Source organism: Nothobranchius furzeri, chromosome 5, assembly GCF_043380555.1.
Source record: "Nothobranchius furzeri strain GRZ-AD chromosome 5, NfurGRZ-RIMD1, whole genome shotgun sequence".
Lineage (NCBI taxonomy): Eukaryota > Metazoa > Chordata > Actinopteri > Cyprinodontiformes > Nothobranchiidae > Nothobranchius > Nothobranchius furzeri.
The window spans coordinates 62,406,802-62,433,430 of NC_091745.1; the positions used below are offsets into that span (position 1 = coordinate 62,406,802).

Genomic DNA, 26,629 nt, shown 5'->3' on the forward strand with positions numbered 1-26,629 from the left:
GGATCAATATCAGACAAATCAGTAAGATTGACTTTTAGGGTGCCATGCTAGATTTGAATTGTTTCTGTTATTATGCAACTTCTTATAACAAATATGAATGTAGACGAGCTTAAAATAAATGTTTAAAATCTAAATGTTTCTTTTTCTCTCACAAAGTGATTTGCAGCTTTAAACCTATTTTTCAAATCCTCTGATCTGTTTCTTTCTCGTGGGAAACCTACGCTCCCATTTGCACTTTTATTATCTGCTGGAACTGGCGCATCGTTAGGAGAATGCGTCGGGGTGAATAGCGGCCGTTCACACACACTTTACGCACTCTGGTGCTAATCGCGCATCCCAAATTGCGCGTGGGAACGTTTGGGTTCAGCTCTTCCCGACAAAATGTTTCTTTCCAAACCTGTTGGCTGGTTCTGAAACAAAACCTGAGTCTATAAATAGCCTACATACCATTTAAAGTTTCAAGAGTTTATTGATAATGTAAAAGTCTCATTTTTATAGTTTATTAAAATGTTTCTAAATTACGTTTTTAACGCAGAAGTTGTGTGGAAATACATATTTGGGGAACGTCTGCGCAAAAACCCTTCCTGCAGTTTTTATTATGAAACACAAGAATTAATCTGTTGGGCTGCTGTCAAGTGGCGCGTGTCAGAATTAAAAGTTTGCGCGTGCCGTTCGAGCACGTGTCAATGAGATCAGAGAGCTTAGATCTGCGCATGTGAATAAAAAACGTGACCAATGTGGGAAACTGCAGTGCGTAAAGGCGGCTCTTCCAGTGGGATTTATCCAGCAGTAATGTGTCGAGTTTTATTTCAAACTTTTAATTTCTCTTAACCAGATTACACCTCCTCGTTTTCTTTCTTTTTTTTTTACTTCAAAACTGTCTAAACCCAACATTCTACAAGATGGCTTTCAAACTTGGTCAGATGTTTCCTTCCTCCTCCTCTTGGAGAGGTGTCTTGCGTGAAGCAAATGGTCCAGACTTTCAAGCCCAGGTAACAAAAAAGACAAAGAGGTTTGTTGAAATGCGCATTTGCAAAGATCTGACGCACAGCAACACGCAGACAAATGCTGCGGGGTAAATGTGTGACAGTGGGAGCGCGCCCTCCTGCTCTTTCTCGTCGCAGGAATGTGGATCACGAAGCTTCGTCCTCCTTTTACTGCCTGTTAAAACATGACAGAAGTCTATAGGAGGATCGCTGACCCCCACGTTCCCACGCACCACGCACGTCAGTCTCACACTTAAAATACAAAAGGGTCAAATAAAATAAAAAGCTGATAAATCAAACTTTTGGACTGCTTCGTGCAACATCACGCATTTGTTCCTAAACATCCTGTCAAAAAGACATTTGGGTCTTCTGCGCTTTTACGCACAGCGTTCCAGGGGTTTATCTTCAAACGTTCTCATTTTAATACAGATTGGATTTAAATAAAAAGAGATAATTATCTAGTAGGTGATCCAATTTAAACCTAAAATAGCCGAAATGTGGGGAAAATGTGTGCATGCGCAGAAACAGATTGCTCTTTAAAACCACTGCGGTAAATGGTTCATGACAGAAACTGTTGGAACTTGGACGGCAGGTTCCCACGGGTCCAAATCCTCTGGCACATTTTAGTCCAAGCACCTCTCAAGTGGAACTGTTTTGGGCGCGGCTGCACCATCTGGAGAGTTTAGACACATAAATGAACGATTTGATTTGGTTTTTAAAAACGCGGTTCAGCCGCAGTCCGACCAGTTTTCCTAAAATGGCATCAAGCCTTTTTGTATGAGTGGAATCACCTCATTTGTCTCACAGCTTCATGCTGTTTTTGGCGGATGTTTGTCAGGAGTCGCACGAGCCTTTAACACCATTCAGGCGCGTGCTGCTGCAAGTGTTGGCACCTGCACGCGACCAGCTCACCACAGAATAGTCCTGTTAGATCTGCAATCCTCTGTAGGAAACGAATGCATGGTCTTCTTTAAATAAATTTACATTTTTAGCCAAAGAGCTCCACCTGTGAGGATGTTGAGGAGGAAGTATATCCAACTAAAAAGGTCTGATTCATTTAGAGGAGATGGGTTCTATCAGGAAACACGTGTTCTCTGGTCACGTCACAGATCTCTGTGACATAGTTCTCCAAATCCACTACAACGCCTGTTTCAGATGTTTATCTGAAAGAATTAGATGTTTATCTGAAAGCAGGGACGAAATTTTGATTTCAGAAGTGGGGGGGACACACCCGGCTTGTGCGGATTTGGGGTGGGGGTGTTATGTAAAGACCCTTTGACACGTCACATGCCCATCTCAATAATTTTTCCATCCTCAATATATATATATATATATATATATATATATATATATATATATATATATATATATATATATATATATATATATATATCAAAGTTAAAAAATGTACAACTCTATTATCATTAATATTTATTATCATTATTGAAGTGCAGTTTTGGCTGTTGACAATGGATAGGCCATTGTATTTATTGTTTTGGGTCTTTTTTTATTGTTTTTGGTGCAACATTTTCTAACAGGGAGTGAGATTCTTTTTTTTATTTAATTTTTGTTTGTTATTTTTATTCATTTAGAAGTTCTGGTTCTGGACATTTCAATGTTAAATGAAGGTTTATTTGTTGCATTTTAAAGGGTGTACTTGCATTATTATGACATATTAACATTATATTAGTGGTTATTTTGGTCTAGATAATGTTGACAATGATATTGTTTATCATCAACAATTTTTTTGGACAAAATATCATCCAGCAAAATTTGTTACTTTCCCAGGCCTAGTCAAAAGTATAAAAATTATTTATACATAAACGGTCCCTCCTGAGATCTGGCCGTTATTTCATTTGCTGTGTTAGAGGACATGCTGAACTAATGTTTTACACATGATCATCACCCTAACATTTGTCACAATGATCAATTTTATGTCTATCGTATCTTCATTATTTCAACCTCACCTGTGAGCCTCCAGCCTCTGCTCCATCTCCTCCAGGCTCTCGTCCTCAATCTCCTACAGCCTCTCCTGCTGTACCTTCACCGGTCTCTCCTCCTGCATCTCTGTCGGTCACCTGAAAAAAAGATGCATGAACTATAAACAGTGGGAGATTTTGGAATGGAACAAACAGAAATATTTACAGGATGGTTCTAGTATGATTCACAATTATTATTAATATAATGTGTAAATTATTCATTACCAATTTGAGTGTATAAAAACATATTAAATATGTTTTTTCCCTTAAAAGTGTTTAAACAGTTGTTGCATTTCAACACACAAAAAATAAATGGAAAAAATAAGATAAATCTAATGAAAAGTGTACATCTTTGACATTAAGCTTAAAAAAATCTGTTGACGATGATACTGTTCATTTTTCAGAGCTTTTTAATGTGAAAATATGCATTGCAATAGATAAGTTTACAATAAAGTTAAATGATAAAAGTTTTGAAGTTACACTTCTACTACTACTACTACTACTAGTAATAATAATTATGATGATAATAGTAATAATAAAAACATAATAATTATAATAATACGAATAAATTGTGTCTGAGGAGTCAGTTATGTGGAGGAGATGAGTTTGTAAAAGTTAGTTTTGAGTATGTTTGTGAAGGAGGAGGTGAGTCTGAGCTTAATGCAGGGGTGTCACATGTTCCAACTTACGTTTTGACTTTGAAAGAAGTCTCTTATATCCACTTTTGTTTCTTGACATGCTGCCTCCTGGCTGTGCATAACTACCAAACACTCACAAATGAACACTTATTCAAATGTTGTGTAATGGAAGCTGAGCTGAGCTCTGATATTACACAGCGTCTAGTTGACGATGTGACTCAGTACCGGTGTTCCCTAGCGGCTCCAAACTAGCAAAACAACGTGAGCACGTTCTGTTTACTACTTGGAGTGACAGCAGCAACAGCCAATAATACGTTAGCAAGTATCAGCAGAGCCAATAGATTAGCTTTTGGGTGGGTCTAATAGGAAACCGGTTTCCGTTTCGGTCCTAGTGCTCAACCAAATCCATTTAATGGAGCGTAACATTGTTTTTGGACGGAAAAAAGTGAAGGGGACCGAAACTGCCTTTTGAAAAAGTGGGGGGGACATGTCCCACCCGTCCCCCCCCAAAATTACGTCCCAGTCTGAAAGAATTATTGAGAAAACATTTAAAACCTATAGGATCCTGGACCTGGAGCGGACAGAGGATCTAATCAAGCGTGCACCCGCTAAGGGCGCCCTTTGTCACGTTTTGGAGGGATGTTAGAACCCAAAGTGCAGAAACCCAGGATGACACGAGGCAGGAGATGATGTAAAATCCTTTAATTTTGAAGGATGAAACGAAGAATAAATCCAGGGGCAGGGAGCCAAAGTCCAAAAATGTCCAAAATCCAAAATAAACTAGAGATCCAACTGAGACACGAGAAACACTAGAGACTAGGAACGAGAGACTGACAGAATTACCACAAACAGCAACAATGGATCGACAAGACACAGAGACAAGACAGGGCTTAAATACACTGGGGCATAATGGGAGGCAGATGAGCTGCAGGTGTGTGGAGTGTGGGGGAGGACCAGGTGAAAGCAATGACTAATCAGGGAAGAAACTAACATGACCTTAGAGTGAACCTAAAAACAGAAAAGCAACCATATAACTAAAATTCTAAAGGGAAGGAGAACTACAAAAACCGGTGGGACAAAACATATTAAAGAGACTAAAAAATGAAAAGCTGAAACTATAAACACTGCAGAGGGATGACTGGCTGCAGAGGGGTGACTGGAGAAGACTAAAGGAACACAGGAGACACATAAATGAGATGCAGACAAAGGACACATGAGGGCGCTATGAAACACAAAAGGAGAACCTGGAGTGGGAACTGGAGGGGCTGGGGAACAAAGGGACACAGAACATGACACCCTTTTCTGAACTTTTGCACTCTGATCCAACCAGGGCCATGCAGATACTTTTCAAGGGCTGGGTGCTCAAAGTAAAAAAAAAAAAAAAAAAAAAGGCACATAGAGCAAAGTTTTTAAACAGATTCACGATCCAACAAGTGTCTGAAAATTCAGATAACAAGAGACTATTGATGTTGTTACTGAAAAAAAAAGAAAAAGAAATGCATCACTGAAGCAGCTGTGTATGGAGCAAGCCAGGTAGGTACAATAGAAGATGGGATCTTCCACTGATACAAGGATACAAGAGAGACTAGGGATGTAAGAAAATATCGATATGGCAATTTATCGAAATGTTTTTTCCTGCGACATTATATCGATATTCAAAAGTCGTGTATCACATTTTTCTAAGAATTTACAAGCAAACTTTTGTGTATTTTCTTTTTTTTTGTTGGTGCAATTCAAATGCCGACCAATAGCTGGCAGCAGTGTGCAATGGGTTTTGTAAATCCCTCTATTATGGTTCCGATACCTCATGTTTAACATGTTACACATCACTTTGGACTGTTTATTGAATTTTTCTACAATAAATCCAGTATAAAAAAATCACCATCGTCTGGTTGATTGTATCGCAACATATTGTATCGTCTACCCTGTGGTGTGATACGTATCGTATCGCCAGAACTGAGCCTGAGGCACATGGGAGACGGACGTGCAGTGTTGTGCCTGCAGTTTTGAGAAGTCAAGTGGTCACACAGGACACGGTGTGGCATTGAGCGCTTTTTAGAAAGTCATGTGATAGTCACAACATCACGCAGGACTTGAGAACAGGAAGCGTGAAGTGACTCTTTTGTTTGTACATGATCAGACTTGCCGTCGTGTTTTGTGAGACTCTAACTCATTAACAGTGGGAAAGTACATTATTTACTATAATGTTTTAAGATTAATAGTAATATAAAGTTATCAAAACTGCGGCTGGGTTTGTGCCGTAAAGCCGTTCCGCGTCATACTGTCTGTTGTAAACAACTTCACAATGTTGTAAACAACGCTTTGGCGCTTGAGATAGAACTGGCGCCTATCTTCAGCGCGTCGGCGCAGCGCTTCTGGGACGTGGCTCGGTGTTCCCCGTGTGCCCATTCTCATTAACTATAATGGCTTCTATTCAAAATGATGACGCGGGCGCACAGTGCATCCACCTCTGATGTGCCCCAGGCTTTACACATCCCTATAGAGACTGTGATCAGCATCCTCACTAGAGTAATCCCAGTGTCAGGGGTGAAGAAAAACGATGCAGCTACCAACAAGATGCCCAGACCTATAATCATCCAGCTTGCTTTGTGAAGGGACAAAGCATGGAGAAGATCAAGAGAAGCAAGAGTGTGCAGAGAGATTAACATCCAGTTTAAGGAGGATTTTGCATGAGGCTCGTGCTAAGCTTTGGCCTACAGTGCAAGAAGCCAGGAGGAATGGGAAGAAGGTCTCCCTAAGAGAAGAATATGAACTTGAGCTTGTAGAAGTGTTCTTTTGGCAATGTCAGTACTAATTACTGTCAGGGTAAATAAAGGAAGACCAGGAAAGGTTGTGTAACGAAATAGAGTGAAGTAACTATCTAGAGTTGTATTTTAATACACTGTAAGTAGATCACTTGTTATAATCAGAAGATGGGCTGTTTTTATCATCAGGGAGTTTAATTAAACACTCTGTATTGACTTTGAGACAAGAAAAGAGAGAGAGTTGGGATCGTTTGAGAATCTTTAATTTCTTAATTATAAATTCTTAACAATCTACCAGGACTAACTCTGTGATGGATGAAAATGGATTTGGATGTTGTGTTGGTGCGTGTGTGTGTGGGTGTGTGGTTGGTTCAGACTCCTTAGGCTGACGTCATTGAATCTGGTAGTCTTTGTTATGACTAGATATCACGAGGCTTATAAAGTGATGACATGAGCTGCTATTTTGCCGTGTACGTACCCAGTGGGGGGCCTCCCAGGTAGATCAGGAAATGCCAGGTCCAAGAACCTCGGATGTGTACTGGAGCTGTTCGAAGCAGCGGTCGCAGCACGTCAAAGCCTGTCTGAAGGGTAGACCCCGGTACCAATCGGCAGCGTCAGCAGGTGCTCTTATTTTGAAAGGATGTCGTCTGGTTGTTAAACGACGAAAATCTCCAACTTCACAGTTCTTAGTTTAAAGAAGAAAACACATCTGGCCAGTCTGTGCTTCTCTTTGGGATGACGGTGACTAGAACTGAAGTCAAAATGGAACTGAACTTAAAATGGCGTTGCCTTGTTTTATATCTCTGAATTGTTGATAAGTTTTAGTAAAGCGTATTGGACACTTTAAGTCAACAAGCCAGATTCTCCTGCGGCAGCCGAAAGCTCTGATTGGTTGGAACAATGTGTCATGCGTTTCTATGGAGATGAGGGTCAGTCTGTCTGTGCAGTAGTCCTGTTTTCATTAAACACATAAATCATGACATCTTTATTCCACAGATCATTCACTTGATTATTATTGATCAACATCTGTTTCGAATAGCTTTAATCACAAATTAAGTACTTTGATTATTGAAAAGCGTTCTTCTTCTCCTTCTGGCTCTTCTCCTGGAATGTAAACAGTCTGAGGAACACCCGACCTTGGCGTTTTCTACACGGGTGTTACTGTGCACAGGGGCAGCTGTGTGGAGCTGAAAATAATGAACTTCATAACCTTACAGTTGTAAAGATTAGATATATGAGGGGATATATGATTTAAAGGTTCACAATTATTTACATTTTAGATCTTTTATGAAGCTTTTCCACTTCTGCACACAGAGCTACATCTGCACTTTTTCTGAATATCCTGCTGAACTAAAGTATTTTCATATGGAGCTCTTTGTTTAAACTGTGACACACAGACAGATTTGACTGAATTATCAGTTTGAAAGTAAGTGTTCAGCTGTGTTACAGGTTTAATGCGACGTAGAAATTATTCCAAGAAATCTGCCTCAAATGTATAAAAATCGGTCTTTACTTTGTGTTCCAGCGGGATTTTAATAATTCTGTTATTTATGCAGATTTTTTTACTCTTTAATATTTCCCAAACGTTTTCAGCCGCCTTCCTTTTTTTTGCCTTTAACAAGGACTTTTTTGCAAACCACAAACTGTATAGACATACCTGCTGAATCCTTGATTTTACTTTTATATCCATTACATGTGAAGTCTGTCATGTTTTGATAATACTCTGAGAATTTGCATGTTAAAACCATCCCCCATACCTGCAGCGGTGCTGCTAACGGATAACATACATGTTTTCACAGCTAACGTTTTTACCTTAACATTGTACAAATACTCAAATGCCACTCAGTAGTATGCTTTAATAGTACTATTTGAAGCAGAACTGTGCCCCTGCTGTAGACGCTCCTGGTGTGGATTAGCAGTAAGAAGCTACGGCATTCTTTTTGTTTCACTGAAATATCAGGTAATGTTGAGATAACAGTTCTAATGGTGAATTAGAAACCAGTAGTCAACTTTTTGAAGTGCTGCAGTACCCAAATATGACCACAGGGTGTCATTCTTACTTCTTGCACCTTTAAATGATTGAAATAAATATTTATACTCACCTGTTCATGTAGTGTTAAATTAAACATATGGAAAAGTAATAAGTATCAATGTTTTCAAAAATTCAAATTCAAACCACTATCAGTCTTTTTTTAACATACAGCTCTCCTAGGAGGCCCTCAAGTCTTTGTAGTCTAAATACACACACACACACACACACACACACACACACACACACACACACACACACACACACACACACACACACACACACACACACACAGAAGTTATCGCCTTTCCTATTGTTCTCCACACAGTGGCAGGAAGTTGTCCAGATATCCGCAGCGCCTCAGAAAAGAAAAGGAGCAAGTGAACAGGAGTGGGCGGGGCACTCGTGCTGGATGGCGTTGGCGGTGAGGTAGTTTGATGACTTCACCCAGTCAGAGCCAACGGTCCAGGCTGAGCAGCGGATCCCTCGCGTAATGCTGTAAGTTTCAGCTGAACTTTCTGGAACCTCAGAAGAAGGTTTCTGGCTCTGAGCAGAAAGTAGGACACTGAACATGCTGGCTCTCGGGACGTTTGTTCTGCTGGGACTAAGCTGTCAAGGTGAGCTTATCATCAAATTCATAATAAATCTGTTAACATTAAGACTTTGATTCCTGAATGACAAAAGTAGCATTAACTCATTAAAAATGTCAAACAAAATCTCCTAGCACATTATTTGATCATTTTAGGACCTAATTCTTATGCTTTCAGGACTTGGGTAAATTTATCCGAAATAAGCCACTGATAAAGTTGTGTTTCTTTTTTCTTGAAATTCTGTGAAAGTGAGGAGATTAGAATTTCAAATCCTTGAATGTGGGATTAAGTAAGTGAGAAGTATAAAACACGTCTAATTTCAGCTCTATTGTCAGCATTCTCCTCTGTTAGTTTTACGGTCTCGTTAACACCTGCCAAACCCATTGTCCAGCTCCATCACATTCCTCATCGCCTCAGTGACGACCTTCGACCTTTATCGAGTTCCCGACCCACTCCGTTTCCTCAGTTTCCTTTGGCTTTTTGTCTCTTTCTGGAAACTTCCTGTTTATGTCGGGCCTATTTCCTGTCCCCTTTAGCGGGTCGTATCGGGAGTCCGGGACCCACCTTTCACGGCCCGACCTGCGTTGTGATGAATAGCTGCTGAAGGTCTGAAACAATGACTGGGACTGAGTGTGTGTGAGAGCTGGTTCTGTGGTTTCAAAGTGTGTTTAATGTCAGCTAAAGTGAACAAAAACACATTCCCAATAATCAGGTCAGAGGCTCTGGTTTGGTGCATATATGGGACCAGGGAGGGGTTCTTACCTGAGGCACTATCCTGGTTGGCGAAGTGCTTCAAACTTACAAAAGTGAGTTTTGAGGTTAAAGGTATGCACACATTTGGTTTAATCACAGACACCCACTGTGGGCCATCTATTGTTCCACTTTAAAAGTCTTTTTGGTCTCTTTGATAAAACTAAATAAATTGTGGGACCAGTTGGACCAGTGCCATCAGCATGCTAGTTTTATTCACTCCACATATACATATACCTCCACAGCTGCTCCTTCTGACCCATGGGGCCAGTGTTCAGCAAGCCGAAAATGTAAGGACAAGTTTGGAGACGGGTCCTGTGACAGAGACTGCTTGGACCCCGAGTGTCTTCGAGATGGTTTTGACTGCCTGAAGGACCGGGGCCACTGCAAGTAAAACACTGGTTCCATTGATCCAACGTTTAGAAATTGTTTTTGTGTTCATATTTACTTTCTGTCAGCGTAGATGTGGAAAAGCAATTTCACGTCTTTCCACTTCAGGGACATTAAGATAAAAAAAATCAAAGCCTCACCACATATTAAAATATCACAAATAAAAAAAAATACCTAAATCAGTGTAATCTACTCTTAGTTAGGTTAACTGATCCTTATTAGTGTGAGCTCCCCTACAAATTGTTTCAGGTCTGGAGTATGCAGGTGTGTGTAAACACCTTGCCATAGGACTGATCTAAGAAAAGCAACTGTTGCTGCCCCATTGGTCTGGGGTGGTCAAAAGTCACTTACAAACCATTTCATATTAGCAAACATTTAGAATAGGACTGAACATACAGACAAGTTCACCCTGAGGTCAAAGTTCAGTGCTCAAAGAAATTACAAACCCCCAAAGCGCTACTTCAGACTCTACCAGCCTCAGTTAGCAGGTTAATGACACGACAAGGCTGAGAATAACAACAAGTAGGCTAAGGTTCGTCTGGGGGGTTGCAGGATGAAGTTCCTTCTCCTTTAACCCTCCCTAATGGGTGACCCCGTGAGGAAAGTTGACCATTGAGCAGGATTGATGGTTTATCCCTTGAGGTCCATGTGGCAGGGGTGAGGTGGTGCTCACTCCTCACCCCTGCCACATGGACCCAAGGGATAAACCATCAACTCTGCTCAATGGTCAACTTTCCTCGTGGGGTAACACCCATTAGGACAGTGGGAGGGTTAAAACTTGATGGAAGAACAATTTACGTAAATTTTTTTCATCTGAATGAATATCTAGATTTATGGAACAAAGGCCTTTGGACAGACCAATAGGGAGGTGTTTACAATACACACAGGATATTTGGATAAAACCAAACACAGCATAGGAACACAAACGGCTGTAGACCAAAATGTTCTAGAGTCAACCCTGAGCGCCGTCAACTGAAGGTTGGACCAAACTGGTTCATGAAACAGAACAATGATCAGCAGCAAATCTACAACAGAACAGCTTAAAAGGAATAAGATGCTGCAATGGTTCAAAGTCAAACTGAGCGAAGAACATCTGCATTTTGGCCTTTATAAATAAGAATTAGGTGTAAAATTTAATTCTATTGTCTCTCATTTTGGCCTCTTTTTTGAACTTATAACATTTAAACCTTGATATTTTCTATAAATAAATATAATCTACATATACAGTGAGATGTGAAAGTTTGGGCAGCCTTGTTAATCTTCATGATTTTCCTGTATAATCATTGGTTTTTACGATTAAAAATTTCAGTAAATTTTTTGAAATTTATTCTTTATTTAACCAGGAAGGTCCCATTTAGAACAAAGCCTCATTTTCAAGGCCTTTTTCATAGCCTTATAAATGAAAGTTGTACCAATGTCCCAACCTCTTGGTGGACAAAGAACGCCATCTCAAGAATGCATTTCACAAGGATGGGGCAGCGGTCTACAGTCAGTAAAACCCCCCAGTGAGGCATGATAAACATCATCAAACTTACCAAGACACTCTGCTGAGACATTCATATACAAAAGTTCTCCACAATCCAGAATAGACAAAAAATTTTGCCTCAAAAGAAAAACAGTTTATTTTGAAAAAAAAAACCCAGTCTGAGTTTGAGTTTTTTCACAAGATTTTGGGGCTTAAAGGAGAGGGAGTCATCAAACCAGACACCAAGGTGTTTGTATGAGTGGACCACTTTAATGATATTTCCCCCAAGAGTGGTCACTGTGGGCATACTTAGAGGTCTTTCTTTAGAGTTTGAAAACAACATTGGCTTAGTATTGTCTGCACTGAGGACCAATTTTACCTGCAGAAGTGTTTGTTGGACATCATTAAATGCTTTCTGTAAGAATTCAACAGCTTTGGTGGGAGATGTTCCAAAACAGTGAATGATTGTGTCATCAGCGTAAAAGTGCATATTAGCATCCAACACATTGTGTCCTATGTCATTAATATACATAATGAACAAGAGGGGTCCCAAAACTGAACCCTGTGGTACTCCCTTGTGGACTTTCAAAAATTCAGACAACCCATCACATTTAACGCATTGAGTTCTGTCCTTCAAGTAGACTGTGAACCATGAGATCACATGTTCAGACAATCCCAAACAAAAAAGCTTTTGTTTTAAAACAGCATGGTCTGCAGTGGCAAAGGCTTTTAACAGTACAATAAAAAGTGAAGCACAGTACTGCTTTTATCCAGAGCAACAACTATGTCATTGATCACCTTTGTAGCTGCACACTTTCTGTACATCCTATAAACTTTGTTTTACTTCTCAAATATCACTGTGTGCGTCTCCTATGTGATATATATTGATTTCTTTTATCATAACAACCACAGATTTATACAAGAAAATCATGAAGATTAACAATGCTGCCCAAACCTTTTCATCCCACTATAAGGCCAAAAATTGCTTTTCTCTAATTAAGTACCTTAACATTCACCTGAATGCGACGTACAACCGACTGTGATTACAACGATTATGTTGCTCCTATTTACATTTAAAAAATGTTTTTTCCTGACAAGCCAGTCGAGTTTATTCTTGACCTCCTATATCAATACTACTATAGTATGCATGTTCATCACTAATTATGTCTCTCACTCTCTCTGTAACCTTCAGTCCTGGCCACACCGAGTACTGCCGTGCTTATTACGCCAGCGGTCGCTGCGATCAAGGATGCAACAATGCCGCCTGTGGATGGGACGGCAGTGATTGTTTCAAAGGCCAGAGCCCTCTGTGGGCTAAAGGCACCCTGCTCCTTCACACTAAAATCCCAAAACAAAATGCCAGCTTCTCCATCAGCCCTCTACTTTGGACACTCAGCAGCCTCCTTCAGACGCCGCTCACACTCAGAGGCTCCCTGTCTCTCGCTGCAAGTATCAACCTGTTTGACCTTGACCCTAAGGAGCTTGCTGAGCTGCTTGCACGCCCCTCCCAATCTGACTCCAATGGGTGGGTAGTAAATAGAACGGTTAAATGCTTTTGTTGTAAACCAAAGATCTGCAACATCAGTATTTATAATTTCTGTTATGGTTTTATGTCTAAAATCCACTGGAGGCATGATTGGGAAAAGAAGGATCTCAACATGCACCACTTATTCATAATTTATGTACAGCTTATCTTCCTTTGCTTCATGCTTTAGGGGATCTTAATAATAGGCTGGTGTCATTGGCGTTTTCATATAGCAGCTCGGATTCCTTCATGACTTCTGTTTATTTTTACCGAAGGGTAGAACTTTATTTTAATTAGGTCTAGTGACCATATATTCTAAAAATGAGTGTAAAACTTGACCCCCACCACCTCCATTCAATCTAATTTAGGAACCAAAAATGGTGACAGCAGAGGGCATCTCACAACTCAGGATTGCAAAAGACCAATGTTCAACTTTTGCTTAAGCTGAGTAGTCAAGTACGCATATTCTCGTCCACTTGCACCAGTCAAAGCAAAAACGTCTCCATGTTTGTCCTTTTGTTCAAATTATGTGTAGTTCCAACTACAGGGGAATCAAACTCCTGAGCCTCCCTGGTAAAGCCTATTCAGGAGTTCTGGAGAAGAGAGTCCATCGGATTGTCTGTCTTCAGATTTAGGAGGAGCAATGTGGTGTTTGTCCTGGCTGTGGAACACTGGACCTGCTCTGTACCCTTCTGGGGGTCATGGAAGGTGCATGAGAGTTTGCCCAACCAATCCACGTGTGTTTTCTGGATTTAGAGAAGATGTTCAGCTGTGTTCCTCAGGGTGTCCTGTGGGGTAACTCAGGGAGTATGGGGAACCAGGCCCTCTTATTCGGGCTGTTAGGTCCCTGTATGACCGGTGTCAGAGCTCGGTCTGCATTGCTGGCAACAAGTCGGGCTTACTTCCGGTGAGAGTTGGACTCCACCAAGGCTGCCCTTTGTTGCTGATTCTGTTCGTGACTTTTATGGACAGGATTTATAGACTCAGCTTAGGTGGTGAGAGGATCTGCTATTTGCAGATGATGTGGTTCTGTTGGAGTCCTCAGACTGTGATCTCCGGATTTTGCTGGGGCAGTTTACAGTTAAGTGTGAAGCAGCTGAAATAAGAATCAGGTCCTCTAAATCTGAGATCATGTTCTTGAGTCAGAAAAGGGTATAGTATGCTTCCTCCAGATCAGGGAGGAAGTCCTGCCCCAAGTGGAAGTATCTTGGGGTCTAATTCACGAATGTAGAAAAAACAAATGGAGCCAGAGATTGATGAGCAGATTGGTGCTGTGTCTGCAGTGATGTGGGTGTTGGACTGATCTGTCGTGGTGAAGAGAGAGCTGAGCTGGAAGGTGAAGCTCTCGGTTTACTGTTTGATCTACCTTAACCCTCAGCTATGGTGACGAGCTTTGGGTAGTGACCGAAAGAACGACATCATGGATACAAGCAACCAAAATGAGTTTTCTCCGCAGGGTGGCTGGGCTCTCCCTTAGAGATAGGGTGAGAAGCTTGATCATCCGGGAGGGGCTTGGAGTAGACCTGCTGCTTAAGGGAAGATCTAGGGCGGATGTGTGTATGGATACATCATCACTCTGCATTATAAATAGGGTTGCAAGGATTAACTGGGTTGACTATTTAACCCCGGTTAACCCACCATAAAGACGTCTCTTAAAAACTTTACTAAAACTTCAGGCTGCTGAGCTCCAACCATCGGCTCCATCACAACAGAGAAGTCAGACTTTAATCATATGAGTTTTAGAAGACAAGACTCATTCAGCTGCAGCTGACAATAATCTAAAAGACATTCTAGACCAGGGGTGTCAAATATGCGGCCCGCGGGCTGCATCCGGCTCGCAAGCAGGTTAAATCCGGCCCGCGAGATGGCTGTGTAAACTTTATTTTCATACTTTACAATGTAGAGTGAAAATAAACTTATCTTTGTGAGCAAGTTTTCTCTGTAATGAGTATAAATAAAACAAAGCTGCGCTCAAGGCTCACACAAGAACTTGAATCACATCCTGAAGTTGGCCGCCACCCAGGATGTGACTTGGTGCTGATGTGCTGGTGAAAGCTAAAAGATGTAATGTAAAATGAGTCAAATATACTTTAAGTGCTGCATGAAACTGATCTAGCCATGTGATCTGTAAGCTCTTTGAATCACTAAGGAATGTTTTGTTATTTATTGAGTTTTTTATTTTTTTCAAATTTGCAAGTACACTTCAGGTGTTGTACTTGTACTGTTTTGGATACACTGTCCTCAGGCTCCAGCCTTGTTTTATATTGATTGTATTAAAACAAAGAAAACAATCTGAAGTTGTTTTTAATTTACCGGCCCGGCCTACTTGGGACTAGATTTCCCTCAATGTGGCCCCTGAGCTAAAATGAGTGTGACACCCCTGTTCTAGACTCATATGCAGCAATGCTCAAACCAAAAAGTTCATTGATCTATGAAATCCTGACACAAGGGAAAGTTAATAATGAAGAAGAAAATAATAATGAAAATGAAATGACCAGTTCAATCTGTCTCTCTTAGATTCCTTCTTTTCCTCCAAGTGGACAATAGGCCATGCTCCCGCTCATCTTTAACCTGTTTTCCTTACGCTACCGAGGCGGCCAGTTTCCTACGCGCAGTGATGCTGCTGAAGCCCTCCACGTTCCCAACCTTCCCAGAGCTTAAGGCCATCATCAGCATCAGAGGGGTCCGAGAGGAAATAGGAAGCAGAGAGGAGGAAATGGAAGTCAGAGGTAGGCGCTGTCATTTCTGGTTTCTTCACACACATCCAGCGTTAAAATCCCATCCAAACTAAACACTGACATAACTTTGTGTTTCCAGTGTGTTCATCTATTGTGCATTTTTACAAGACTTTTAACATTTTTTAATGTCAGAAATAGAGAAGTGTGCACGTTCACAGAAAAATTATGAGAGTATTTGAATAAAAATCTTATTTTTCAATTATTTGCAGTGTTTTCCTCACATTTGTTATTGTGATTATAAAAAAGTAAAAGACTTCAGTTGTTTAATTTCTAATTTTTATATTGTTTAATTTAAAGAGCCGACCCCTGCGTGGATCTGGGCCGTCATTGCCATAGCGATTGGCCTCCTGCTTGTGCTGCCGCTGGTGGCTCTCTTGGTAATGAGGAAGGTGAGGTCACAGCGAGCGGAGAGCAATGGCAACAGCAGCGTCAGGGTCAGACATCGGCCTAAAGTCACAGAGGACGAGGACAGCAAAGAGAAGGCCTGGATGCAGCACACAGCGCACCAGGAACGAGTCAAATCCAGCAGAGAGAAAGATAAAATCAGCCTGAGGAAGAAGAAGAAGGCAAAGGAAGCTGAGAAGAAGAGAAGGAGGGAGCCGCTGGGCGAGGACGCCATCCGAATGAGGTTACTGGAGCTGTTCTAGCAGGATGTTGTGGCTACTGGATTAATGATCTCACTTTTCCTGCAATCTCCACAGTCAAAATATATCCTCGTCTCCTGGTTCAGTTAATTTTGTTCTATAGAAATTCACTTCTGGAACATCGCTTCTTTTAAATTTAAACCTGCAAATCCTCTCTTATATGACGAAATATACTCTATAATAGGTTCCCTTTTGATCTACTTTAAATACGTTTTTTTTTTTGGTTAATTGAGAAGGAAGTATAATTAACTGAATCTTGACTCATTTTGAAGTCATTCAAAGGTCTGATAGCATGAAATCATTATAGAAAGCAGGGACGTCCAAACTTTTCAAGACGAGGGCCAAAATTGTCATGTTTGAACTTAATAACGTGATTTTCTCAATGACAAAAATGCAAATATTTTTTACAGTAATTTTTTTTATTTGTACCCTTCAAAATAAATCAAAAATAGGCTTATAAGTACAAATGGAAACATAAACATGATCTATATATCAACAGCTTCCTGAAGAGACAAAATTCATCATTCTAAAAATTCAAGTGTGGGTCGCACATAATTGCTGGGACGGCCAGAAATGGCCCCCGGGCCGCACTATGGACATGCCTGATATAAAGAAACAAAAGAGCTAGCTAAAGATGCAGCCAAACAGGTTGGTGGGATGGTCGTGTGAAACAGACTAATTTACCAGTCCACACTTGCTTTTAATGTTTTATTTTCTTAATAGAGTTTAATGTTTAATCTCTTTGAACATGAAGAAAAAAAACCAAGATGACTCTATAGTTCAATGTGAACCAATACCAGGAGCTTTTTTCAAACTTTTGGTGTTAATTAGGTAAAGTCCGGAGTACAAAATAAAACAATTTCAGACAATTTTTTTTTTCATGTGACTAAGATAAAATGTTTTAAATTTTAAACAAACAACCAACTATGGGTTCTTGGTTGCCCATTAATAACCTGAGGATCTATAGTGGTGTGCATTATCCTGCAAGTTTCAGATGTTTTCTCACCAACACACCAGGGTCCTCCTTCATCAACCATACTTATGCACAGATGTGTGCGTATTTCATGTATTGGAAGAATTTTACGCATGTTTCGTAAATCAGAACTTTGACCTTTTGTACGAACAAAATTTCGTTCGTAGGAAGGAATACTGGACATTTTCTACAAACATTCGCTAAATGAGGACCCTGATTTGAATCCACTCTTCTGAACCTAAAGACCTGCTGAACAGGTGATTCAACTAGTCAGTTGTGAACTCAGTGGTCTCCTTTAAAAAGCAGCTGAAGACTCACTTGTTCAATCTAGCTTTTGTATGACCTTCTCCACCACTTTCTCTTTATTCTGCTCTTCCACCTTCCTCAGGATCCACTGATTTCCCTCTTTCCTGTTCACTCTCTCTTTCTTAACATTTTTTTAATCACAATTGTCTATTTTTGCTCATTTTAAATATATTTTAAACATTTTCTAAATGCTTTTTTATATTTTTACATTTTTTGTTTTTGTGAAGTTCCTCATGATTTTTATCTTGAGAGGCGCTATAGAAATGATACTTTCTTCTTTTCTTCTTCTTGTGATTAAGCAGGGAAAAAAACTAAGACACGAGTGCCCTTCAAACATTCGTAGAAACTAAGAATGTTCATACAAAAGAACAACATCCTGATTTGTGAAATGTGCGGTGGCCACTCGTATGCAAGTTCCTCCGCAATCGACGGCTGATAAATCCCACTTGTGCGTACTTGTGCTTGTTTCTGTTCCCAGTCATTTACAAATGACTGGATTCTTCACCCGTAACATGTTACAGTACTCATAATAGAATGATGCAACTCAGTGATGGCTGCTGCCCGTTGTTTGCTATCTCATGCTGGAAGGTCTTGGTGGCAAAAATCCTAATTGAATAGAGACTGGAGTTGGATTTGTCGATCCACATTGGGTCCCAAATTACAGCTTCACTCCCGGAGGCTCTCCTTCAGGAATCAGACCAGTGCGCTCTCAGAAGACATGTCTTGAGTACACACTCTACCAAATCCTCCAATAACACAAGATCAGTGATCAAATTCCCATCAGCCACAGGTGTCTTCTATAAGTTCCAACATCTGTTATGGGATTAAGCAGTTTCTCCATTGGCATAATTACTTACTTGCTAAATATAATTTGTGGATGAGGAACACGTGTGGATGACTGAGATCTTCAGTATTGCAGTTTTGATGCTGTTCTTACGCATGGTCAGAGCTGTTCTTATAATTAGACACATTTCTACACAAAACGTACAAGATGGTAAATATCACATAATGTTTAAAATTGTTTCTATAAAAGAAATCTGTACAGACATGTCCATAAGTAGTTGATGAATGAGGGCCCTAAACTGGACTGCTCTAAAGTATTGATAGAAATGTTTTGGCTGCACATTGGTGGCAGCTTATAAAGTTACAGAGGTAGGATTTAAGTTAATGTTCTTCTAAAGACGAATGACAAAGGTACAAAAATATAACATTTCACAGCTGCTCATCTCCTTGATCCAGGACTAAAACTACTATCGTGCTTACTTTAAAAAGCCTAAATCCAACATGGCAATACTGTGGTCTTATGTGCTGGGCTGCAGCACTCATGACTGTATGTTCATTTAGATAAATAGATTTTTGTCATTAGAGACCATTGTTTTTGACGAATGTTGCTGAAATAAATGCATATTTTGGGTTTCAGGCCTCTCAAAAGGGACCAGGAAGTGGGTAGTGACACAGACTTCACCCAAAGCTCAATGGAGGACATCAGCATGAATTATTCCAGGAGACAGGAGGACCCGTCCATCTGTGACCACAGAAGCCCGGAGCAGAGACACTTTCGGCCTGGAGCCTCCCAGAACTGCAGACCTATACAGCGTAATGAAACGGAGTCCATTATGATTTTTAATTAACCCTTTAACTTTCACTGACAGGTCTACGGAAGCTTATTACCGTCAATGTAGGGAAAAAACGTAGGAGGAGTATCTTTGGCTGGTGAAGGTTCTCAGTCATCCAGGTCATGTCCAAAGGGCTTCAAATGAAGGCAACTGGACTACTTTGGTTTCTTAACGACATTTCAATTCTCATCCGAGGAGTTTTTGTCAATTCTGACCTTATAAACTGTAGCTGTCTATTGTTGCTTAATGAGTAGAAACTACTTATGCATAACCCTCCTCCCTACCTCCTGACAAGTCATCGAGGTCGTTAATCTCTATTGTAAGGGAATCATATTGATTAGATGCAGGAGGTTGTGGCCTAGACTGAAAATGTTTGGGGATTAGATGCAGAGCTGCATTATAGGTGCTGGAAAGGTCAAACCTGAGACCTCCCCCTCTATTTAAATCAGGTTTTCCCACTTGGCATAGATAGCTTCCTGAACTCCTCTCTCAAACCATCTTCTTCATGCCCTAAAGAGGGTTGTGCACAACCATAACGCACCAGCTTTTTTTGCTCAATAAAATAAAATCACCTTGCACACACACGCACACACACACACACACACACACACACACACACACACACACACACACACACACACACACACACACACACACACACACACACACACACACACACACACACACACACACACCCATTCTGAAATGTTTTTTGTTTTTTTTAGCTCCATCTAGAGGATGGGAGAGGAACGTCATGCCTCCTCCTCTACTCAGCCCTCCTCAGCAGGTCTTCTGTTTATTTTATTTTTGTTTAAAAATGTTCATCCTTATGTTTAGAAGCATCTGTTATTATTTGAAACCTGAAACAGAAGGTAATTTATGTGTGTCGTGGATATGCTTTATGTGTTTGTATGTGTCACGTGGACAGTCGGCAGAGTGGTGTGGTCCAGATGGGTCTGTGGTTCTGATCCGAGCTGTGCGTAGCGGACTGGACAGGGTGGTCTTGGAGCTGCTCCAAGCCGGAGTCCCCGTAAACAACACAGATCACACTGGTAGGCTTCTGTTTCCTGCAGGCTCTGATTTAACATGTCTCTGGCGAGCTGCTTGCCTTCGTCTCTAAGGAGTTTACAGCAGCAGTGCTATTTTGGCTCTGATGGAGAAGGTTCCTGCAGATCATAATTAAATATGGTCTCAAGTTTGTTCCTCAACTCATTTTATTTATTCATCACATTTTAATTTGGTTGTGTGCTGAAAATGTTACAGAGACGTTTCTAATGAATTTTAAAAAAGCTGATGAGAAAATTATCTTTTTTTCTGAACTTCAAACTGAAGGGGGCAGCGTGATCTGTAACTTACCCCATCTCTCTCACGTCCTCTCTTTGTGTTTCTCCTCTGTCTCCTCCAGCTCCCCTGCTGTCCTCCTCTGACTCAGAACAAAGTTAATGTCCTCGGGTCCATGGACATATTAGCTTTGTGTCTCATCCTCCTCCTTGCTTCAGCTTTCTGCAAAACTTCCGAGTTCCTCTCCTTCAGTCTTTATTTTCTTTCCCATCATCCCCGCCCCACTTCAGCCGAGGCGTTCCTCCTCCTCATCTCCCGTCTTTTCATCATCTGAGCTCGACTCTGTTGTGTAATGGTTGTTCACTGGCTGACTTACTCCCTCCCTTCTTCCCCCCTCACTGTCCCTTTCATTCACACTGTCTCTCTCAGGGAGATCAGCCCTGCACTGGGCATGCTCAGTGAACCACCTCTCCCTGGCCAGGACCCTCATACGCTACGGGGCCGCGGTGGACCTTCAGGACAATAAGGTATTTGCTGTTTCTGAATATTATTCAGAGATCACATTTAATCCTCAATCTGCTGCTGGGTAGCTCCTATTTTAGTTCCTGAAAAAGAAAATTTAAATCTAAATATGGAGAAGTTTTATAGTTTTCTCACCTCTGAATTAATTTCCTGTTAGGGTGAGACGGCACTCTTCATCTCTGCCCTCCACGGCTGCTACGACACAGCCAGGCTTCTCCTTCTTCACGGTGCCAATCTGGAGCTGCACGACCGAAGAGGTCGTCGTCCAACTGACGTGGCCAGAGAGGCTATGCACCACCAGGTCCTGGAGCTCCTCCTGGCTCACCAGATGCAGAGGGCGCCGGTCCCCGTCAGCCCGGCCAGCGATGTGATGTGGGAGGAGCACGCTCTGATCTACTCTCCATGGGTCGGACCACAGGGCCTGCCTGGAAGAAGCGCCTCCTTCTCTGGGATCATTGGTCACAGAGATATGACCCCACAAGCACAAAAGTAAGGTTTCAGAAACTCAGAGAGGACATCTTAAACTAAGCACCTAAGTTATGACTGATCTCTGATCAGATGGATCTTTTAAGGTGGGACTGTCGGTATCTAAGCTGCATCAGAGGGAGCTCAGTTTGGAGATTCACGGAGAAAATCAGTGGGCTGTGAGACTTCACATTACAACATTAGTGAGGGAGTCTCCTAGATGTCTCCAAACATTCAGTGTGAGATGCAGGGCCTCACAGCCCATCTCAAACTTCTCCCAATTTAGTTTCCACAAGTCAGAAGTGCAAAAAATGCTAAACAACTTTGGAAAGGATCAATTTGGAAGGATAAGATGGTAATTTCTGAATAAATCCCAACATAGATAGTTTGCAACTGTGACTGAAGCGTGTAATCATTAGAAAATCTTCTGATGGCATCTCTGGGCGGTTCCTGGGAAGCTGCGCAAATCATCAAAGTAGTGTCTTTACTTGAATCTTTAATGAGTCTAGCTCACTCCCTCGTGCCCGCGGGCCTCAGAGTCCACCTAACAGACAGACTCGGCCAAGAAGGCAAGACGGTGGCTTTACCACCTGAGGCAGCTGAGGAGATTTGGGATCTCTTCGGGGATCCTCAAAACCTTTTACATCACTGGGTTACTTGACGTTTTGACTACTCCTGCAGTCATCTTCAGAGCTCGCCAACGGCGGCAAGCTCTGAAAAAGACTGCAGTCGTAGTCGAAACGTCAGCAAAAAACAGTAAAACAACCCTTTTCTGTGTTCAAAAAAGAACAAAGTAATGCGGTTAGAAGAAACACACAGAAGACTTTTACTTCACCGCTGTGGAAAAAAAACATCCTGACTATGAGCCTCGTGTCTATTTCGGCTGCTGAAAGCTTCTGCAGCCTGTCAGCAAGACCTGAAAGACTCGGGAGGAGCTTTTACCCAGAATATGAGGCTCCGCAGACAGATCAAGCCCTGCAACTACAACTTAAACTAGCTCCGGTTTACCTTGTGCACTGCATTCCTCACATTATGAATCATTTCATGTTACATCCCATTTGCGCATACGCCTGACAAATACACCTTTTGAACCCTTAAATCCTAGTGACATCACGTGCTCCACAAGACCAGCCATGATTAAACTTGCCACGAGTGTCAGAAGTGCAATTCAACTGGCAATTTGCTGATTTTCTCACATTTTTGTCTCCAGCTAGTCACCAATAGTACTAAAGGAGCTACTTCTAACACATGTTAAATCTTTTTCTTACCAGTGATTGGTCAGTGGGCCAGGTTCAGTACCCCTCCCCTCAGAACTGGCGGCCACAGCTCAACCAATCAGCGACTGCGCTCGTTCCCCCAAGAATCATGGGCCGCTCCCCTCGACCAATCAGCACCTTACAGGAGGTGACCTCAGAGGATGAGGACCGCGACAGGCATCAGGACGCTCCTCGAGCCACCACGCCTCATTTCCTGTCGCCACAGCCCGCCCCCCGGCAGCGCTCCTTTTCCTGCACCCAGCATGCACTGCAGCATCGCTCCAGCGCCCACCACCCTGAGCCCAACTACCTGATTGTGACAAACAGAACAGCCAGTGAGCAAATTGAGCGAGTGCTGGTTTCTCCTCCCCCAGATGCTCTGAGGGGTGACCATCCCCGCAGAGCAGAACCAGCAGCAGGGAGTTCTACAAACACAGAGCAGAAACCCAGCGGTGAGAGGTCCAACAGCACCACCGACTCCACTCAAACCATCCTGTAGGAGACAGAACCCTCTGCTGCCTTTAATTCCAGCAGAAACAAAGTGTGATGAAGACTTGGACCCAAAATGTGGACTCATTTGTCCACTCGCTCCCCTCCCTCGAGCTCTGGACAGTTTTCTAATAAAGGTGGATGCAGTTGTATTCTTTTAAATATACTTGGAACAGTTTGTATTGTGATCTCTGCAGCATTATTAAAGGAGGAAAATAACAGAATCATTAAAATCCTGCTGGGAAGTTAGATTTTATACATTTGAGGCGTATTTCTTGGAATGATTTCCACTTTACATTAAACCTGTAACAGATTAAGATTAGTTCAGTCGTTCTAAATCAGAGATACATTAGTATAGTCTGTCCGTGTGTCGCAGTTCAAACAAAGAGCTCCATATGAACAATACTCTAGTTCACCAGGATATTCAGAGAAGGGTTAGAAGAACTGTGCAAAAGTGGAAAAGCTTCTTTAACATATAAAATTATATAGTAATTCTAAACATGTAAATCATAAATTCTGATCTTTCCAACCATTCCTGGTCTCCCTTCATTTACCCTGAAAGTAAAAATGACACCGACAATAGAACAATACAAACTTTCTAACTATCCAGGTTTTTTCATGTTGCTGCTTTTTTTATGCTTTTTTCAAGTAATTTGAGATTTTTGTTTCCTAATTTCACAAAGATTTCTGGATTAGGCTGCAAATAAAAATCATTCATAAATAACTGAGTTTTAATTTATTTTTATTTTTTTTTTTGTATTTTACTGCTTGAAAAGAAACATTTCTCATGTTTTAATATGTAATTTGAATGATTTGAAACAGAGTGTTAAATGAAAGTTAATTTCAACAGCCACAAACATGAGGACAGCTTTAAAACACTTGTAACCCCATGGTGACACAGTAGCTGTCTGTAATCTTCAGTTAATAAACCTGCCGACTAGATTTACATCTAATAGATTACCTGCAACTACATTACACGCCAAGAAAAACGATCAATGAAATTTAAACAAGCCAAAACATACATGAAACAAATAGACAAACTGATGCATTCTGCAGACCATATCAATAAAGTCAAGTATCTTTTGGATGGAGTGATAATTTGTGTTGATGAGGCAAAACAACATCATTTGTCATTCATGTCGCTGGACTTACCTCAGGATGAAAGAGAAAAACAAAATACATATTTTGATGAAAAGGAAAAAGTGTTTTTGAACTTTGCGGATGATGCCAAAGGGTGGTTATCAAATGTTGGCCATTCACATGAATTTTGTATTAAGCCTCCTAACAACCAAATCCAAAATGATATAGGACCTGATGACAGTGCATCTGTCATGAGCCGGGGTGAGTACTCTGCCCATCATCTCATCATTTCTAAGTTTTTGCCTGCAGGAGAGGGAGCGCAGCTGATCCGCATCAGACTGATCAGCGGGCCGGCTTTAAAAGGAGGACGATTATCCTCATACAACGCCGGATGATTATCTACTGCCTGGTAGACTCTAGCCTCATAGTGATTTTGAACCTCGTCTTGTTTTGAAAATTTGGAACTCATTTTATCCTGAGCTCGGTTTTCTGCTTGGATACTCACCCACAGACTTGCTTCATCGTTGGATCCTCTCCCGTCTCAGAGTCAAAGGATTATTCACCGGTTCGCTGCTGTTACGTTTATTTTACGAGATTTTGCCTCGGCAACTGCCACTGCTGCACCCCGCTTGGCTATCCGGTACCTGTCTGCTACCTCCGGAGACCCACAGACCAGCCACGCCCTGTAGGCCTCCTTCTTCAGCCTGACGGCTCCCCGAATCTCTGGTGTCCACCAGTGGGTACGGGGGTTGCCACCACGACTGGCACCGGCCACCTTGCGACCACAGCTAGTAACAGCTGCCTCAACAATCGCAGAGTGGAACAAGGCCCACTCTGAGTCAATGTCCCCCACTGCTCTCGGGACGCGGTCAAAGCTCTGCTGGAGGTGGAAGTTGAAGACCGTCTTGACAGGTTCTTCTGCCAGGCATTCCCAGCAGACCCTCACTATGCGTTTGGGTCTGCCAGGTCTACGCGGCATCTTCCCCTGCCATCTGATCCAACTCACCACCAGGTGGTGATCAGTTGACAGCTTCGCTCCTCATTTCACTCGGGTGTCCAAACATACGGCCGCAGGTCAGATGATACGACTACAAATTCTATCATCGACCTGCGACCTAGGCTGCCCTGGTACCAAGTGTACCAATGGGCATCCTTATGTTCAAACATGGTGTTCGTTATGGCCAAACTGCGGCTTGCACAGAAATCCAATAACGATGCACCACTCGAGTTCAGCTCAGGCGGGGCCGTTCCTCCCAATCACACCCCTCCAGGTCATGCTGTCATTGCCCACGTGAGCATTGACGTCCCCCAGCAGGACAATGGAGTACCCTGATGGAGCACTATCTAGCACTCGTCCCAGGGACTCCAAAAAGGGTGGGTACTCTGAACTTATACTTGGCCCATAAGCACAAACAACAGTCAGGACCCATTCCCTGACTCGAAGGTGCAGGGAAGCTACCCTCTCGTCCCCCAGGGTAAACCCTAACACACAGGCAGAGAGTCTTGGGGCAAACAAAAAGCCAACCCCAGCCCTCCGCCTCTCACCCAGAGCAACTCCAGCAAAGGAGAGTGTCCAACCCCTCTCAAGGACTTGGGTTCCAGAGCCAATGCTATGTGTTGAGGTGAGTCCGACTATATCTAGCCAGTACCGCTCAACCTCTGCCACAAGCTCCTGCTCCTTCCCCGCCAGCGAGGTGACGTTCCATGTCCCAAAAACCAGTTTCCTTGTCCGGGGATCGGACGGCCAAGGCTCCCGCCTCGGTATGCCACCCGATCCACACTGCACTGGACCCTTCATGTTCCTCTTGCGGGTGGTGGGTCCACATTTGGGGTTGTATGAATGTCAGTTATATAATCACGCATATATGTAATGATTTTGTTTTCTTCCACTAGCTGTCACAGGTCTTGGATGAGACCAAAAGTCCCACTCAGCACCTTACAATGGTAAATAGAATCATCTTGACCCGCTTTGACTTTCGTAGTCTGGGTTTGGAGCAAGACATTGAAGGAATGGTAGGCATAAAGAACATGTGGTGATATTGATTATCAAATATTTTCAAAATCATTGAGAGGGTGATCGCTGCAGAACTACAAAGGCGGAGCTGCACCATAAGGTGGAGCTGCACCAGAGTCAGCCCCGCC

General features: G+C 42.0%; 1 protein-coding gene across 1 annotated transcript; it reads left to right on the forward strand.

Annotated features, from left to right (window-relative positions):
- Positions 1-8,819: 8,819 nt before the first annotated feature.
- Positions 8,820-24,135, forward strand: notchl (notch receptor, like). Its single transcript, XM_015949767.3, has 11 exons — positions 8,820-9,014; positions 9,983-10,127; positions 12,785-13,117; positions 15,635-15,846; positions 16,153-16,483; positions 19,199-19,374; positions 20,120-20,181; positions 20,323-20,446; positions 21,105-21,202; positions 21,355-21,686; positions 22,934-24,135. The coding sequence occupies exons 1-11, from the start codon at positions 8,969-8,971 to the stop codon at positions 23,415-23,417; spliced, it is 2,343 nt and encodes a 780-aa protein (XP_015805253.3). The 5' UTR covers positions 8,820-8,968; the 3' UTR covers positions 23,418-24,135.
- Positions 24,136-26,629: the final 2,494 nt, after the last annotated feature.

Coding starts and splice junctions, on each gene's coding strand:
- notchl (XM_015949767.3), top strand. CDS start 8,969: ATGCTGGCTCTCGGGACGTTTGTTCTGCTGGGACTAAGCTGTCAAG. Junction 15,847..16,152: donor GGAGGAAATGGAAGTCAGAG/GTAGGCGCTGTC, acceptor TTTAATTTAAAG/AGCCGACCCCTGCGTGGATC. Junction 19,375..20,119: donor GAACTGCAGACCTATACAGC/GTAATGAAACGG, acceptor TGTTTTTTTTAG/CTCCATCTAGAGGATGGGAG.